We start from the raw sequence: 18,936 nt of genomic DNA, 5'->3' as shown, positions 1-18,936 counted from the left end.
CCGTGAACATAGGTTGAGATGTGCATGAGAAGACCCAAGGTAGTAAAAATTGACGCACAGTTTCCCACTAAATCGTGGCTCCTAATTATATCGTGGGTTTAGTACATCAAATTATAGAACTTAACAAAATTGAACGGTGGTGGCCTGTATAAAAGGAATTAATACTTGCAGTGCCAGCGTAGCTTTAACCAGCATTTTGTGTCGTCTAATACCCCATTTCCCACCGAGGTGGCCGAAATGGTTGCTGATTGTGTCTTGTCTGAAGCCGGTGGGTCCATAGCAAACACGCCACCAAAGGTCCATCAAGGAGGAGCCTAATAGTGGGCGTTGCTCCATGACAAAATGGTGGTGTTCAGGAGTGTGTGGCAGCAAAATGTACTTGCGTATACCCTTTCCCGGTGGCTTGATGTAGGCCAACCTCGAGTTCTTTGTCTTGGTCAAAAGTAGAACTCTTTAATGCTAGTTCCCATGATTGATAATATTTTACCGAGCAACAATTATTGTTGTGCACTCTGTTTTACAGTTTGTTGTGCGACAGTTGATTGACGGCTAAGTCAGATCCTGCATAAGTGCTGGCTACAAATGTATATGTCCAGTGCAGCATTTCTGACGATTCCTAGCCGTGCAAAGTGGCCATATATCCGAGGGTGCAAAACCAAATGAAAAACCTGGAGGCTTTTGTTATTCTGTTGAACATGGACAATGAATACTTAAAGTCCACTTAGAAACAGCCCTAGAACTTGGTATCTAGTTTGTGTTGCCACTCGGGTTTTGCATGCAAGTGTGAATAATATATTTCAACACATTTTACTTCCTAAATCTTCGTTGTTGTATTTCTATAGTGGTGTGCACACAGCTGTGGTACATTCTGAAATATTAAGATGCTTCTTTTTCTATGCAGACTTTCAAGAACAAAGGCAAGACATGACAACACGTTTGGCGCAGTCAACTCAAGTCAAGTACTGTTCGATGCATCCTTTGACTAATGCTACCCAGGGAATTACTGACCTGACCAGCCAAGTCAAGCCACAAGCCCAATGAACTATCTGTTGGACGCAGCACAAAGTGCGTGGGGCGGGAAGTGTCTCGGCAGTTCGCTCAACAAACACCTCATTACCAGTGACTGTCAAGTATTGAACGACAAGTCGAGTGAAGTTCTGCCGTATTGACTTTTCTACGACAGGGTGGCACCACGTATCAAGTGTACAGGAGGTAACCTGCTTCTGCAAGAAAGTGTTGGGACTGGAGAGGCATTCGTATGTATCATAACAAATGTGTGAAGGCTACTGACATATCAACCATTTTTCTCACCCAAGGAACCGAAGTTGTTCTATAATTGCTTGCTTCATGCCGGAATTTTCAAGCTGAGTGCGGCCTAATCGACAAACGTCTACTAACTGACAGCGATAAGCCGCTGTATTAGACTGTTATGTTGCAACTACTGCCAAACTTTGTCCCCTTGATGCCTGTCCTGTGTGGTTAATAGCACGTACCATTTATTGGTTGCATAGTGATTATATTATGGAGGATGTACATGTATATTAGCTGAAAATTTACATGCATACCAGTGACTGCTGTACAGGAAATACTGTGAGGTATCACCTGATTCTACAAAGAGACCATTTACAAATCTTGCATTCAGCTCCAATGTCTGTGTAACTGTTTTATTCATTTTGTAACCACTGTTCGCAAAGTCATGTGCGCGAGCGAACAATGTGTTGTGGCTCATTGTGGCATTCTTCAAAAAACGACCGGTGCAGTGCTCAAAAGAGTTTTCTTCAGGCTAACTAGTTAGTGGTGTAGTAGCCGCGCTGACCTGAGTACATGGGCAACCAAGCCGAGTGGAAGCTCTGATAATCAACAAACCGAAGCCATGTCGAATTTTCACACAATTCACTCGCACTACTACCTGATGGTTATGCCTTAAATTCAGCAGTAGTGTTACGAACAAAACTACGTTATGACAGGCAAAAAATGAGTTCCCCACATAAAACATAGGACATAAAAACTCGTAAACGTACCTTTCTGATACACGTTGGTTAACAACAACATCTATGGTGAACTTATATTACTGCGACTGGTGTTCACCCGAAATTGCTGTATAACAAAAAAAAGTTCGCGGTTTATTGCGAACTTTAAAACCATATAGTCTGGCGGGTAACGTGTTGACAGTGTTTTAGCCATGGCTGTACATAAGCTATTACATGAATGTATAATTTATTTTTCATCTTTGCAACTCACTTCAATAATGTGCGCTTCAACTCTGATCCGTTTTACTTTTCTCTTTATGCGCATGGTTTCCTTTTACTACTCTTTGAGAGTGCCAACATGTCGACGCGTGAATCTTTTTTGTCTCATTGAAAATAAATTTCTTCCCATTGAGTTCACGGCGTGCTCCTTTTTATTAAGTGCTCCCTAAATAAGTGCCACCTATAGTGTTGCTCTTATCACGTTCGATGTTCGATAGAGTAAGCGTTGCTTCGCTAAGCCTGGGGATAAGGCGAGCACTGTTCTTTGATGACGCAGTGGTGATCGTCTTCAGAGTAATATTACGATATACATTCGCCGCGACAACAGCTGAAAATCGAATTGGAAAATAACTGTACAGAGAGTCCCTTTTGAACTGAGCGTATGCTCGTTTAAAGTTTTTTTTTTTCATTTGAGCAACACGTATTTTTATGCCGCACTCTCCGTTCGCTACACTTAAATGGAACACTGCTGAGTAGTTGGGTTTGGTCTATTACTGCGGTGCATACCTACGGTTGGTACAACCTCGCTACGGACAATTACACTGTAAAAAAAAAATTCGCATTCTAATACATACGTTTTTTTCCGCACTCTTCTTTTATGCCAGACGTTTTACTTTTATTCTTCAAAATGCTCCAGCGTACACTGGTTTATTCACAGCTTCCTAGAAGGCGTTGAGTGCTTAAGCGTGTAGACTACGGATAAGTGTCTACGGTGTCTACGAATATATCTTAGCTTACAGAGCTTTGATTAAAAAAAAAAACATTGATTTGCTTGTGAAGTTTTGTACTCATCTGGCACATTGAATCCCATGGATATAAAGCTGGTGCGCCTTAAAGAGTGTGTATACGATGTAGGTGTGCTTAGCGAGGCGTCCTACAATTATCTTTCAGTTACAAATAATGATGCATTGTCTGGAGATGCATCAAATTTCTATGACATGAATCCAAAGCGTTTAGAAAAAACAAAAAAAATGTCTTCAAGTTCAGGAAAGTGGTACGTTGAACAATCGTTTAACATGGTATCGTATTCAGCAAGCCGATCCTCTGCAGCAATACGCAGCATAATGACGTTAAATGATTGCTAGTTGTCCACTAAGAAATCCTGCACGAATCTCGTGAGAAGAAACACTCTCGAACGAGGACAATGCCTGTGGCATAACAACACCGACTATCAAACAATTTCAAGAAACTCGCGGTGCGTGACGTGCCATAGAAGTTGGCGCGTACAACCGTGCACACTGTGACTGAAAGGGTTATGAAATTTCTGTATATATACACTTGGTGATAGCTCTATTACATTTTGTGTTTGTAGATCCCACCTTACCAAAAAATAAGGTTGCAGGTAATATTATGTCTATGGAATTTTTCAAAACCAATTTCACGATGTCTGCTAAAGCCAATGCAAGTAACACACCTGAAACGCACAGGACTGTACAGCAAAACGCCCATAACCGTTGACTTCGACATAACGAGCTCACGCAAGGCCCCGCCGCGGTGGTCTAGTGGCTAAGGTACTCGGCTGCTGACCCGCACGTCGCGGGTTCGAATCCCTGCTGCGGCGGCTGCATTTCCGATGGAGGCGGAAATGTTGTAGGCCCGTGTACTCAGATTTGGGTGCACGTTAAAGAACCCCAGGTGGTCGAAATTTCCGGAGCCCTCCACTACGGCGTCTCTCATAATCATATGGTGGTTTTGGGACGTTAAACCCCACATATCAATCAATCAGCTCACACAAGTTTTCAAACACCCCTATTGCCTAACACGCTTTGCCGTTTTCACGACAGTAGCCTTGCGCAAAGAAGCGCGATCTGCCTGCGTTGAAAGGCCAACGGGCAACTATATATCACCTGAAGCGCGCGTCCATTCAAAAGCATTAACAGCTGGCTTGATAACAGAAGCAGACGCGAATACACGGCGCAGTTGTGAAATGATCGATAGAATATGAAATATGAAGAGGTTCATTTAATTCATAAAGGATACGGCAGGTACTTCCGTTTTAATCTGCCAAGGAAAAAAAAAGTTACGAGGAGTTTATGACAACTTTGCGTTTTCATCATTTTTTGTTACCCTAATCACCCAAACGAGTGGTTTCCAAGCTTCACATATACGCGAAGCAAAGAAGCTGATGCCGGCTCCTAAACTACTGGGGCTAAGTGATATATCCCTCCAGGCACAGACAGGCGACCGAACAGGTGCGTTTACACAGGCTAGACATTTATTACCGCATAGCGACGTGCTTCCCAGTTTCAGCTACAGCCAGAGTATGCACGCTCAAACGTGACACTTCTGCTCAGTCTAAGAAACGATGGAGTACACCAAGACACAGGTGACAAACCACGAAACTTTCTTTATTTACATCGTTTTTGCAAGGAAGAAGAAAGTAGGTTTTATACACGACATGTTACATAAAATTTATTTAAAAAAAAACACTGCGAAAATCACGCATTATATTGCATCATACTTCAGTAAAAACGCTACGGCCACACAGAAAAGATCAGCAAAGTAGCGACATAATGTTTATTATGAATTTTGCAAGGGAAACAAAGGCTAATTCTACCGAAAACAACATAAAGATAAAAATAATTTCTAAAAAAAGCCACTGCAAAAACACTGGGCGCACGACAGCCGTTGATTATCATGCACATTACGCCACACTGGTGCAAGCGAGATTTTCAAAAGACATTTCAAATATGATGCAGTCAAGCCGAGAATATAACATCCACGAACAAAGCTAATAATACGAAGTGGACGGCACAAACCTTTCTGGGGCTTCAGAAAAAAAGTACTGACACGAGCAATTCCCTAAAAAGTTCAAGAAAGATGTGTCTCTTCTTGGCATAGACCCATTTTATTTGTAAAGCTGTGCGCTGCGGCCTCATGAGATTTATTGCAGAGACAAAAAGAAAGAGAAAGGAGTTGGAACAAACACGCTCTAGAAGTTTAATTGCACATTGTTGATATCCAGCTTAAGTATAAAGCCATGTTAAAAACTCAATTTGACTCAATTTATTTGGCCTAATCAGATGAACCACTCTTTAGAAAGCATCTAGTACGACGAAAAATGTTGCTCCAGCCCTTGCTTTTTGAAAAACAATAATTAAGTGAAAGTTCTAACCTCATTAAATGTCTGTGAACCCAAAACTTATTGTGCTTGTTTCAAATTTAACATATAGAAGCATGAATTACGTGGTACAATGATTTTAATGGTTAACGAGAAGATACAATACTGACAAAAACACTACTTTAGCTGTACTAGCTTATTATGGTCTTCCACAATGAAAAAAAATGCTCTGCGTGAGAAGGACCTTGGCAAGGGAGAAAAACAAAAGGAAAAAAACCAAGAAGCTCATAAGGTCATTTTAAAGTTCTCATACCAAGTCACCTTACTGTCATGGATTTTTACAACTTTTCGGCCCGAGTTCAAGTTTTGTCGGTGCGGACAGATTGCCGTGTTTTCTAAAGTATAGCCAGTGGTTTACGCCAACAATCGTCGACAAATTGCATAGCGCCACAGCGGCCTAAGTGAGAACAAAAACACAGTGAATTCATGTCTTTCCACGGACGAGCGCACCGGCCAGAAATTCGCAAAACTGAAATTTGACGTCCATTGTATCTTTTATTATTCGATCTTTTAATAATCGATTTTAAACATGGTATATTTCCGAGCTCACTGAAAAAAGCCAAGTTAACCCCAGTACACAAAAAAAGGTGATACGACAGATGTCCGTAACTACCGCCCTATTTCTATTCCGTCTTCCATCAGCAAACTTATTGAAAAATTATTTCTGAAACGTATTAACAAGTACCTTAATAAATTTAAGCTGCTAAAGCCTTGTCAATTCGGTTTCAGGGCTAGTAGTTCTACGAATTTAGCATTGCTATCATTAACCGATTTCTTGAAAACGTCCATCGACAACGGTAATTTCACAGGGTCTGTATTTCTTGATTTCACGAAAGCCTTTGATACCATTAGTCATAATATTTTATTCAGCAAGTTGGAGTCCTTGGGTATCACTGGCCCATCCTTGACCTTCATAAAAAACTACCTTCTTGATCGTGAACAATCAGTCTGCATTGGGGGGGTTAATTCTAATGTTAAAATATATAATCAAGGGGTCCCACAGGGTTCCATTCTTGGACCCTTACCGTTTTGTATCTATATTAATGATTTGCCTGACTGCCTTCAAGATTCTAAAGTTATTCTTTACGCTGATGATACGACCATTTCCATCTCGCATAAATCATTACCTACTCTGATCAATATGTTGAATAAAGAACTGACTAATGTCGTTGAATGGTGTCGCTTAAACAACTTAATTTTAAACCCACTCAAAACTCAGTTCATGGTTTTTAAAACATCACAAAAAATGCTACCTTTCATTCCACAAGTGTTCATTGACAATCATTTCATTCCTGCGTCTAACTGTGTGTGTTTTCTGGGCGTAATATTAGACCCTCATTTAAAGTTCACCAATCACATTCTTTACGTCAAACAAAAAACAGCATTTGGTATAAGATCACTCATCAAATCTCATCCTTTTTTTTCACTTGAAGCCTTATTGTCTTTATACTTTGCATTCATACATAGTCACATCACCTATGACATCACATCATGGGGAAATACATATAACACTCATATTTCGTCTGTACAGCACATTCAGAATCAGGTCATTCGCATTATTACCAACAGTTCATTTTATTCTAATGCTACCCCGCTCCTTCAGGCTAACTGTATTCTTACTGTGTCTGGCTTATTTAATTTTCACTTAATCATATTGTTATATAAACAACTTAACAAACAACTTGTGTTTGATTTATCGATGCTAGTTTACTCACTAACATCAATAGCACTACATTCGCCCACAGTCACAACTTCCTTTTACCTAAATGTAACACCGATTATGGCAAAATGACGTCCGCCTTCGCGGTCATTAAATTGTGGAATAACCTGTCCTATACACTAAAATCATCATCATCTTTTCATGCATTCAAACGTGAACTTAAAAACTTCATCTTGCATAACTAGGTTGACAACGATGATTACTTAACGATTGTTATGTATCCGGACATGAAATTGGTAAGCCTTTGCAAATTTAGATTATTGCTTTATGGCGTGATTATGTTTTACTTGTATAACTTATTACTATTGTTCTTGTGTCGCATTCTGACTGCCTTCTTTGTTTACTTGATGTTATTTTATGTAAGTTCACTGTTTACTTTTCACTTATGTTGCGTATTTTACGTGCTGTTATAATTATTATTTTACTTTTATTGTTAACCGAGGGTCCCAGTGCAGTCGCTTGACTTTGGGACCCTCGTCTGCATACTACATTCTACAAATTTTGTATTTTGAATAAATGAATGAATAAACTGAAACTGAATAAACTGAAACAGCGAAACGATAAACAGGGAAGGTTTGAAATGATGACTCATAAATCAAAAGTAAACAAGAGTTTGTCTTTGATGTTTCCTTGGTACGTAATTTAATGTAATATTTTTTTTCTAAAACATTGGTAGTACGTTTTAATAATGAAGATAAGCTGTGAAGACCTTCAAACATGTTATATGCACTCTGACAAAATTTTTTGCATTATGACGAAGAACCGACTACTTTTTTCTGTTATGTATTACGTCACAGCTTTCTGTTTTCAGATATCTATCTACCGTTTGTAATAATATCTATGCAGTGCGAAGTTGTCATTCGTTGTTCAAAAGTGAGGAAAAAAAACGTTTGCCAGAAAGTCGATAAAGAAAAACCAACGGTGCGCAAAGGATATAGGGTCCCGCATCTGTTTCACTGAGCGCGCTGAAGCTTTGTAATGTGAAAAAGTGACCGCAGAATTCTGGACAAAGACACAAAGCGTGCAAACACGCAACGAGAGAAGTCAAGCCATACTAAACGTTCAGTAAAAGCTGAAGAAGGCGCTCAACGGCAGAAAATAAAGTATAAAAACAATAACTTATCTGTGCATGTCCAAGTAAGAGGCGATACCTATCAGTCCGGCACGCATGCTACATAAAGGACACTCTTTCTTCTATATGCAAGTTAATTGATGGTTGACTCACACATGCACTATTATATTATCAGCATGACAATCTTCAATAATTATGCGCGTTACTCTTTTCTTGTGCCTAGACCGAGAATTCATTGAATTTCGACGTGCCCTTACACTCTCAACAAGGTAAAAATAGATTCGATGGTGAGCTTCCATTTAGTGCTCTGTCAATTAATCTCTGGTTGGTACAGTGACCTACGTAGAAGCGGCCATGGCTAAACGGAATCTTACACACTACGCACGCATGACAATCAACAGGTTTGTTAGTATGACGAAACAAATGTCAGTCTGCTTCTTATCTATCACCAGTTTATTATTTCGAAGCACGACGACACACATCTTGCCTAGCTTAATGGCAGCCGTAGAAACAACATTAACGCCGTATCTACCTTCCACTTTTTTCAGCCTTGGAAATACGCAAAAAATGTGAGAAACACCTACGACACGCTTGTTACTTGTGCTTTATGCAACCATGGTCGGACTTAATATAACGAATTTCTTCAAATGTACAGTCATAGTGGCCACAGCCACAAGAGGATAATTTACACATAAAAGACGCCTAACCTGTGCATTATATCTGGCACTCATTTTGTGCTCACACGACTTAGTGAGAGAACACCTAAGGCATAGCATGGCTACACTACTTTATTTTATTATCTTTGAGCATTTCGTCGAGAAGCTTAACAGTGGTTTCGAAGATCTCAGAGAATGTTGTCAGCACACGTGGTTCTTCTGAAACGTTAAGGAAATATCTAGAAGTTGTATTTGATCAATCTGGGGCAATTCTTTCGTAAAACTCAGCCTACTTGCATTTAATTCAAATTGTTCGCTTACTAATGTAAGTAAAGCAACCTACAGCTTCCTAGCTTTATTGCAAAAGTCTTCATAAATTCTCCTTTTTTGTCTTTCGTGTTATCGCAAAACAATCGTAGCGTGGTGTGTACTAGAAAAACAATTTATACACGATCACCCCTGTACAAAAAGACAGATTTGCTTGCCTTTTTCTAGAAGTCACACTACACGCTTGCTGTATAGTGGAGCCGTTATAGACTAAAGCAGTCATACCCTTCCCTCGAGTGTAACGATTCTTAGGGACAAACCACCGTAGGACAGGTACCTTGACAGGCGCCCGGTGCACCAGGTAAGTACTGATGTAACCATAGATTCAAAGTCATCACCTATATAAAAAAATAAAGTAATCATTTGCAAAAGTGGACATAAAAACCCTCAAAACCAGACAAAAAACAAAAGTTAGGAGCACCAGGCCTACGTAATATTTAGTGGACATAAGCTTTAGTAGACCTGAAGAGCAAAGCTGTCAAATGACCCATAAAAAGCGTCCTGGATAGTTAATATAAGCAGTTCATACGCGAATGACTGTTCAGAATTCCCTCTATGTTTTCTTTCTGAACAGGCAAGGAACTTCAGGATAATTGAGAATACTGATCTCGACATGTGTCATGGGCTTTTATTATTGTTACAGAATAAAAAATAATGCAGGCGGGATGCTCTGCCTAATGTGCATTCTAGCTTCCGAACAAAGCAAAGTATATTAGGCGGATGGAAAAAAGTGTTTTTCTGATCCCTGGTGAGAAAACTGCTTCAATTTTTCATTCCGCAAGCTGGTAAGTTATGATCAGCTTTATTGCAATGTTGTTACTGTATGTGGAGACGTTTTATTTACAGTAATATTGCTAAACCATGTGGGCTGCTGCTTTCTGTTGATTTCTTACTACCACCCCTCCCTCATTATTGGGCGGAATATCTTACATTTAGTGATGAAAGGCTGCAGTAGTCTCTCTTTTCTTTTTCAAGAAAAATATGCAGAAAGGGTGGTGCCCTTAACAGCCGAGCTTCTTCACCTTAAATAAATTATTCTTTCCCATGTGGTGCAAGCCTGGCAAGTACCCTGCAGTCGCTCCTAAGCATTGAGCTCGTCTGAGTCACGGTTAATGTGCGTGATCGTCTAGCAACACCCGATCTTGGAACGAGAAGTCCACCTCACTGCGCAAAAAGGTCGTTCAAAAATGTGTTCAATTTTCTTGACCTCTTGCCCAGGCTTTCTCTACTTCGACACCACCTCCCTCCGTGTGTGGGTAAGCGCAACCGACGATATGTATTAGGCGCCGAAAAGACAAACAAACTAAAAAGCCACTCCGTAGGGTGAAAAATATGATGACAAGAAAGTGCTTAGAATATCGAAGGTACCAGTCATTCCAAACTAGGATCATAACGCCAGCGAAGGCACTTAAAAAAAGAAAAAAGTTGAGGAGTGACTTTATGAAAGTACCACCTTGTGCATACAATATATAAATTAGCAATAAAAGCGCGGATTATTCGTGAGAAATGCGAAACTACTTAGTAAGAGATTGATGAAATTTTTAGCACATTGCTTTTAGAAGCATGCAGACAGTTTCAGGCTACACAAGAAGCTATCCGGTTTCATTCAAATAGATCCTTCGTGAGTGTTACAGCTAGTACGGGACTGTTTGCGACATCTACAACTACCGCGAGCCTCATTAAAATTGTGTGGAAAAGATTTTTTTACTCATGCTATCACACATATCCTGCAACGAGAACAAACCTTGTCAAATGTGGAAGGCCCCACTACTCAGCGACCTACTCCACATAAATATGAGAACCCATTACGCAACGAGAATAACACGCCAGCATCAAGTTCGCATTAAAAATTTGATATGTGGAATGTTCTGTAACATTATGACAAGTTACTATTGGTTTAGTTAAACTTCGATGCGATAGGCACTTGTCATGCACGACACGACAGAATGGCAGACCACTGGTAACCCTGTGCCCTGATAACCAAAAAAAAAAAAAACGACAGCAGCTGAAGAAAGGGGTGACAAGACGCGACGACGGATCTCAGTTGCTGTCAGCTTCACAATTACGCTTCCCTGAACTGAAACTGCCAGGAAACTTGGCACGACTAAACACGGCTTAACAAGACTTGAAGACCACATAAGAACGTACAGTCAACCGTTAAAGTCTACCAACCACGAGAGCACGTACCAAACAACATGTCCACGCCATCTACCATCGACCGCAGCGCTAGGCCGGAAACGAGCCTCCTAGTTATTTTTACTGGCTTATTATTTTTGTATAGCCGCACAGAACATTATTAGTTCGTTGTTTTGACGCAAAGCGCGTTCGGCATGAGCGCCACATATCTACTCTATAGCAGAATCGAAGCTACGACGGCGGGCTTCGAGCGGTGTGCTGTTGGCTACATACCACTTTGCAAGAAAAAGTTTGACTTATGACAGTTTTGCCGATAGACTACTCTCCAGACAGACGCACAGAAGCACGTATAGCCACGGCTAGGGTGCCTACGTGTCAATTCACCAGAATTAGCTCAACACTAATACAGAGCTATACTGCGTTAAAATAGTGTCAAAACACCGTTCTTCCACGTGAGCCGTCGTGACAGCCGACATAGCCGTCATGAGTAGGGCGTCTCGATGAGCGCTCGCCTCTGTTTCCAGGGTGGACACACCTTTTGAAAGACTCCACGCCACCTGGCAACCTTAATGGTTCGAAAGTGTCGGGCGGTGCATAGGCTTGCCCTGGAACAATATTGTAAACCCCTTGTTTCTGTCATATTCAGATCCATTCTTTGCATCCCAGCTGCGGCGGCTGCATTTTCGGTGGAGGCGAAAATGCTGTAGGCCCTCTAGGTCAAATTTGGGTGCACGTTAAAGAAGCCCAGGTGGTCGAAACTTCCGGAGCCCTCCACTATGGCGTCACTCATAATCTTATGGTGATTTTGGGACGTTAAACCTCACATATAAGTCAATCCGCCTCAAAAGCAATAACCGCTGTGACTACTCACCACTGTCATGAACCGGTGCGAAGCACCGGTTCATGACAGTGGTGACAGTGGGGACAGTGGCCGGGGACTCCGGCCGCGCGCGCGACACAGAGGGGTGGGGGCGGGGGTGCTTATGGGACCTGCGCTATCGAGGCTACAATCAGCGCGCGCCTTGTGCACCCACAGCAGGTGGGAGCTTCTATGGGCTGTATTCTCAACACAAAAAAAAAAAAACGGTGCCAACAGTGTACCTTTAGCGGCGGTGTCCTTAACACCGACGTTTTTTTTTTAATTTACGTGAGATCGGATGCGAGCCTTGCTTCGTTAAACATTCGAATATGTTGCCATCGCACTAATTTCCTCGCCCTTTTGGCGAAACTTTTACTTTTTGTATTTCACGGACATTTGTAGTTGGTGGAAAAACACTAATAAACAGACATAAAGTTGGAAACAGTCTAATCGGGCGTTTTACTAACAAATCTACAACTCATGGAAATTTCGACCCATTTTCGTTTCTTTAGTTAGTTAAAAGGGTCTAATTAAAAAAAATAATTAGACAATTGATCAGGCCACAAAAAATAGTCCGATTCGCTGCAGACAATGGTCAGTAACATGTATACGGGCGCATCTTGGTCGCGTGTGACGGCATATTTTTAAACTCTGGCTAAAGATAACTGGGAGACACCCTGAATATGTCATAGCATACATGACATTTGTTTGTTGTTATGACCAAACATTTTTTTTAATTCTACGCTGTTATCATATTCTGCCAATTTTGCTATACATAAAGTTAATAAAACGGCCATTAGAATATTATGTGTGTCTTGGCGCACATGTCATCAATGACATGATTTTCTTGTTATGGCCAGTCATTCATGCTGGCAATACGCTCCAATTGTACCGTGTAAATTTTGGTACACATCAAGTTAATCATACTGACGTAAGAGCTCCATGACCGGGTCATGTATGTCATAGCCTATAGACATGCATGACAAGGTTTTGGTGTTAATCGCCGTCATGTATATTTTCATCATACTGTTATCACACCATGACAATTTGGTATACATGAAATTCACCAAACGGCCATTGTAGCTCCTTGACCATGTCACGTATGTCATGGCATACATTACAGACACATCATAATTTTCACGTAATGAGCAGTCATTTATGTTCTGCACGTGCTCTTATCATGTCATGTCAATTTTGGTACTCGCCAAATTAATCAATGGGCCACGAGAGCACCAGCACCTATGCTACAAGTGAGATAGACAGAACAATAGATGCGCTTTAAATGCCTTGATTTCACCATCAAATCTTTGTTGCGTAATCATTAGGGCCTGATATATTTGTTACTAACATTATATGTGCAAGCCCTAAATGAAGTAAGAATAAACTGAGCCAAACTACCGCGCATTTTGCTGAAAGCGATCCCTTTCTACACGCCAGGCAATACCAGTGAACGTGAACGTTTGAACCAATATGGCGTCCACAAAAACAGTGTCTTCACACTTTTCCGGAGGAGCACATCGAGGCACCCTAGCCACGGCAGCCGAAGAACGCACCGCGTCAAAAAGTGAAACGTGGAAAGCAGTCGTGGCCAGGGGGAAAACAGCCAGTTCATCGAATCAGGGAGGGGTGCTTCTTGGACGTAGAGTCGCTGCCTATCAATGCTTAAGTAGCATAAATGTCGCGAAGAAGTTCTTGGCTGTACGTTCACATGGTGCGTAAACTTCTGTGGTGGACTGTACGCAAAGTTAATGAAAACATGCTTTAACAAAATCAAAGGGACCGCACTGTTTGTCAGCCATCTATTCTGTTGCAGGTAACCGAAGGGACTCTAACCTGATGATTAGCTTTGCATGCTATGTATACATCATATAGATGAGACACGAACAGTCGGAGTCACTCTTGTCTAGAGCAGCCAATCAGCCACATCTGGTGCAGTTTTTTTTTAACAAACGTAAGCAGAGACCGACGCCATGATGATAACAAGCGTTTCAAGCACGAGCTTCCACGGCCGAAATACAGGAGTGGCACACGCGCACTTGGAAGTGCGTGCGTGGTGCTCCTGTAGCCCGGACAAGGAAGCTTGTAGCTATAGCGCGAGGTGGCAGCTGCAGACCACGCCAGCGTCTACAGCCGCGCCCTCTACGACTCTATATTCTGATACAACTTTGGAATTCTGCGGCATTTGCCGGATGTATACCCCAATGAGCACGCACACCGGACAAACGCCTTGAGACAGCCGGCCGTTTCTCAAAAGGCGGGGTTACTGGCCTTCGGAGAACATTGTCTAGTGCATGAGCGGAGCTACCTCTTTAGTCACGGGAGTGATCGGCTGGGCTTCCCCGGAATTCTTCAATTATATCCGACTATATATAGATAAGTGTTATTCCAACTGTACTGCAGATATGCAGAGGGACACTGATGTACCTCAAATGAGGCATGTATATGCTCGCTTTGCATATACGTCATTCCAGGTCCAAAGCCAGGAATATTTTTCAAGGAGGGAGGTAATTGTTGAAAGGCTTGATAAAAGCCCTTTTTTGTTATAGGTTCTGGGTAAAACACACCCATTCATTCGAATTTTGAAGGGAGTGGAGGCCCCTAGCTATACGGGCCTGCGTTTTCACTGCTCTGGTATTCTCAGCACGCGTTTGTATATTCCAATTTGTTCGCTATTTTTCTCCTTCTTTCATTTACACTTGATTATTGGGCGCTTCATACTAGCAATTTCGCCAACATTAATTGATAAACCACACTTGCGTTGCAATCACGTCGCAGTTAACTTACCTTATTAAATATTTTACTTCTATATCTAAACAAATTATTACTGGTTAACGATACATGCTGTCACTTCTTTTTATTTCATTATCAAGTTTTGTGCGTGTATGTATACCCTTGCGCTGCCGCCATGAAAGCCTACTAGTGCTCCAGGGTGACACTTCAAGTTTCAGACGCGTAATTTCATGATTTCAGGTTTTTAGGTGGTTAGAGAAACATCAGAGGCAACAACTCTCCGTGCATATGTCAGTCATGCCCGGAAGTCATGCCTGATGACAATATGCTCGAGACCACAATACAACGTCTTGATTTTAAAAAAGTGGCGGTAGGTGAGGAGAATGTGACACAAAACCGGAAAAACGTGATTTCTGCATAAATCAGAAAGACGATCCCAACGTTCTGTCACTGTGACAGATGCAGTGTGCGCGACAACACAGCCAAGTTACATTCTATTTCACATTTTCGCTACATTCGTGTGAAACAGCAGGAAAGGTGCTAAAATGTCACATTGAAAAACCGTTCCTCCCAGAATTACAGCTCGGCACAACTGCTCAGAAAACGAATGAGTGCCCTGCTCAAGAATTCGTTTTATTAATGCTGCGTTAATGAGACCGTGCTCCCGTTAGCTGGAGTGAACTTGTTAGCATACAATACAAAAAACTTTCCGAATAGGCGATGCAGCAATACTTCTCTTCTTCACAGTTTTCCACAATATCGAATAAGTGATGTAGCGACGAGGGCCTTTTTTTCCTTTTAGTTCGCCGAAGCAAGTTGAAAAATCCACTTAGGGGTGATTAGTCTACATTTAAACAGACAGTTTCAGACGAAAAAAGGGCGCCAAATTTCAGAACAAAAAAGAGCGGACAGCGTGCTGACCTTTCTCCTGTCCTTCATGTCTTACATTTTGCAATACTTTTCGGTTATATTTAAACAAGTAAGCTGTAATTTATATATTCCGAATGAGGCAAGGCTTCTTTTAAGTTTAGATAGAATAAATGATCTAACACGACTTTGTCTATGGCAAGATACTATTTCTCTTTCAAAGCGCAATGTCTGTGTCAACAGGGCAAATAAAACCTTAAATTTTTAGAGAGCAGCAAGAAGAGCTGTCTGTTCCTGCCGCCGGAAATGAACACGACATATGTTTTAAAACACTCAAGCTAGAATTATCTGATTGTGAATGGCAGCCAGTCTATATGCAGTATGTATGTATAAGCCAAAAAGGCCAGAAGAGCTGGGATGTGATTTTTAAGACAGAGCTTACGAAAACAAGAACTTAGCAAATTAGGCATGGGAAACATGAAAGAAGTAGTGAATACATTCACATTAGTCTTTGTTTGTTTTAACGCAAAATTACAAAAAAAGCTAAGAAGAAGATGAAATGCTACGCCAACAACACATCTGAAAGACCCTACCCTATTCTGACTCATCTGCTTATTCATTAAGATTAAACACCGTTCTTATTTAACATATGCATATACGTCACGATTCCGACCTAGTGCGCAGATAGGCATCGCTTACATCATTGCCTAGCTTTCTGAAATCGGCTGGCAACAGACATGCATGGCGTGTATGTGAAACACGCACGACAGAAGAAAGGTCGTAGCGTTGAGTGGCCGAGTATCGTACTCAAGGCGCACATCCTGCGCGTCCCCCACCATAAACCAGGGGCCGGCTACCTAGTGACACGGTGAGACAAGTTGCATGATGCCGACACAGCAGAGTGCGGGACGGCAAATCGTAAGGAGTGATGTAGTGGAGGAGGGAGAAGGGGGCTTTGCAGGTAAAGCGTACAAGCTTGGCGATGTGGCATTATTTGGGGGTAGTGGGTTAAAAATCATGTTTATTTCCAGCACTAATGTCCACAAGTTTCAGTCACACATCTACAGGTTATAAGCGCAAATCGCATTTTAAGTCAAAACAGGGTCGTCGGCCTGCATATAGGAAGTGACAACAGAAAGAATGGAGGTGGCGTTGACGTTGTGGCGGGGGCCTCAAGTAGCCGACCCCTGCTATTCACGGTGAAAGATAAGCCTGATATCTGGGAGTCACAAAATCTGCTAAATTAGTTGAAGCACAATAGATTCAGCAGCAAAGCGGCAGAAAGATAGGGGAGTACAAAAGAAAAAAAAATACATGAACGCATACATTTAGTTCACTTATATGAAATTCCCTATTTGTAATTTTACGCCAGTCGAATTTGGAACCTACTTGTAATGGATGTTAGCTTTAGTGTCATGACTACTATTTAGCTGATATTGAATTTTTTACAGCACTTTGGAATCCTGATGAAGCAGAGTTCGTACGCACGAGGCCAGACAGCGCTCTTTCATAACAATTCCTTCATAAAACATGAAAAAAACATTTTTTTCGGTGTCTATAACAACACGCGCGAGAACGCTGAGACTAACATATTCTGGCTTACAACTTCAACACACGTCCACGCAGCGTTCGTCCAGTCGAAGAGCATGGAGAAACCTTCGGCCAGCGCAAGTCCAAGTCGATCAGCCCTTTTCCGTGCTCTTGACAAACATGCTCTGCATGCGCGCCAGGCGAGCGCCCATGGAGCTGGTTGCCTTTGGCGCCTCGAGGAGTGGTCTGCTGCGCTGCATGAGGCCGCCTCCACAAGGACCACCCGCCACGCCCACAGCTGCTCCGTCCACGGTCCGCGCCTGCCCGTTCGTTTGCGCAACTGACACCTTCCGGGGCAGTCGGGACCGCGTGTACGGCGACGGCTTGATCGTGTTGGTGTACGGACAGACCTCGATCACCGGATCGTTTGTCCAGAGTTTCTGCGAAAAATAGGACACAAGGCGAAGGAAAAGCACAATATGGGAATGACCAACGACGCAATTATGTACGGACTCACCATGGCACTCGTCATTTGTGCGTGTCTCCGCAAGCAAACAACGCCTTATGCATTCGCCACAGTTGCTCTAGTTCTACTAGGCTTGGACACAGTTAATATTATAGTTTCATTATTATTTTCAGCTTTATGAACACGAATGGACGCATTTAGTTGCGTATACTAAAACCACCACCTTACGAAAGCCAGCAGAAGGTTCCAGGGGCAACAGGAACGCGGCCCGAATATGATAAATGTTCACCGCACTGTGTTGCAAAGCAAGGACGCCATAGATTACAGGGCTTTTTAAGCGTACGTAAATATTATCAAGTAGAGAGAAGCAGACTGTCCACATCGACCGGAATACCGTAAACGCGAAAATATACACCGACCTATAAGGAACACACTTTACTATACATTTCAGCCCTCTATATGGAAGTCTTGTTCCCAATAAATAAATGCAACAAGGTTGGCACAGCGTATTGAAGTACGCCTAAGTAAGTGACGTAAACTACCATAGAACATTGTTGGAAACGTCCCGTCACTCATCTTCAACGTGTGCGTAGTCATCTGTATATGCTGGAATTCCAGGTGAAGGAATGACACACTTTTTTTTGCTTTTTTTGGAGATGGTTGCGGTTTGTGCGAACTAGGGCCACCATCTCGCACCATCACGAACAAGGCACATGTGAGATTGCAGAGGCCTACCACATGGCAAAGTGTGACAGAATATGCATGAGTTAGCCGTTGGTGGTACAATCAGAACAAGAAATCATTTTGATTGACCGATAATAAGCTGGTGTTTTGTTTACGTTTTTTTTTTGTTGCATAGGATTTTTTTTTAATAAAATATTTCTGTTGATAGACCAGCGCTTGTCCCATCTGCTTCCTCCGTGTTTTGTTCCTTCATGAGCTACCCAAAGATGGCCAGGTTTATATGTCATTGTCAAATACAGACTCTGTGAAGGGACTTCATTTGCTCATTGACGCAAAGAAGCACTGTGTAGCTACATGAGCACCTGAAACTGTTGTCTCCGTAAACGTTTTCTATTGGCCGCGAGATCAAGCAGAGTCGCCGCCTGGTGGCGACTGGCCGAAACGGTGAAGTGTGGATTGCTCCGTGTGTCGTCTGCTAGCCACGTCGTGTTTCTATGTGCGCGTACGTCATGCACGTTC

At 42.0% G+C, this 18,936-nt stretch overlaps 2 protein-coding genes across 6 annotated transcripts in view; one reads left to right on the top strand and one right to left on the bottom strand.

Moving 5' to 3' along the window:
* Positions 1-2,382, top strand: part of LOC119187647 (uncharacterized) — an 87,708-nt gene extending 85,326 nt beyond the window's left edge. For all 3 annotated transcript variants that reach the window (XM_075878476.1, XM_075878475.1, XM_075878477.1), the window contains one exon: positions 902-2,382. In XM_075878476.1, the coding sequence (XP_075734591.1) occupies positions 902-928 (27 nt within the window). In that variant the 3' untranslated portion in view covers positions 929-2,382. The remainder of the gene's footprint in view (positions 1-901) is intronic.
* Positions 2,383-4,576: 2,194 nt separating this feature from the next.
* LOC119187687 (uncharacterized) overlaps positions 4,577-18,936 on the bottom strand; it is a 782,552-nt gene continuing 768,192 nt past the window's right edge. For all 3 annotated transcript variants that reach the window (XM_075878472.1, XM_075878474.1, XM_075878473.1), the window contains one exon: positions 4,577-17,707. In XM_075878472.1, the coding sequence (XP_075734587.1) occupies positions 17,420-17,707 (288 nt within the window). In that variant the 3' untranslated portion in view covers positions 4,577-17,419. The remainder of the gene's footprint in view (positions 17,708-18,936) is intronic.

Source organism: Rhipicephalus microplus, chromosome X (genome assembly GCF_043290135.1).
Source record: "Rhipicephalus microplus isolate Deutch F79 chromosome X, USDA_Rmic, whole genome shotgun sequence".
Classification (NCBI taxonomy): Eukaryota; Metazoa; Arthropoda; class Arachnida; order Ixodida; family Ixodidae; genus Rhipicephalus; species Rhipicephalus microplus.
The sequence above is the reverse complement of the archived record's forward strand: the minus strand, read 5'-3'. Positions and strand labels throughout refer to the sequence as shown.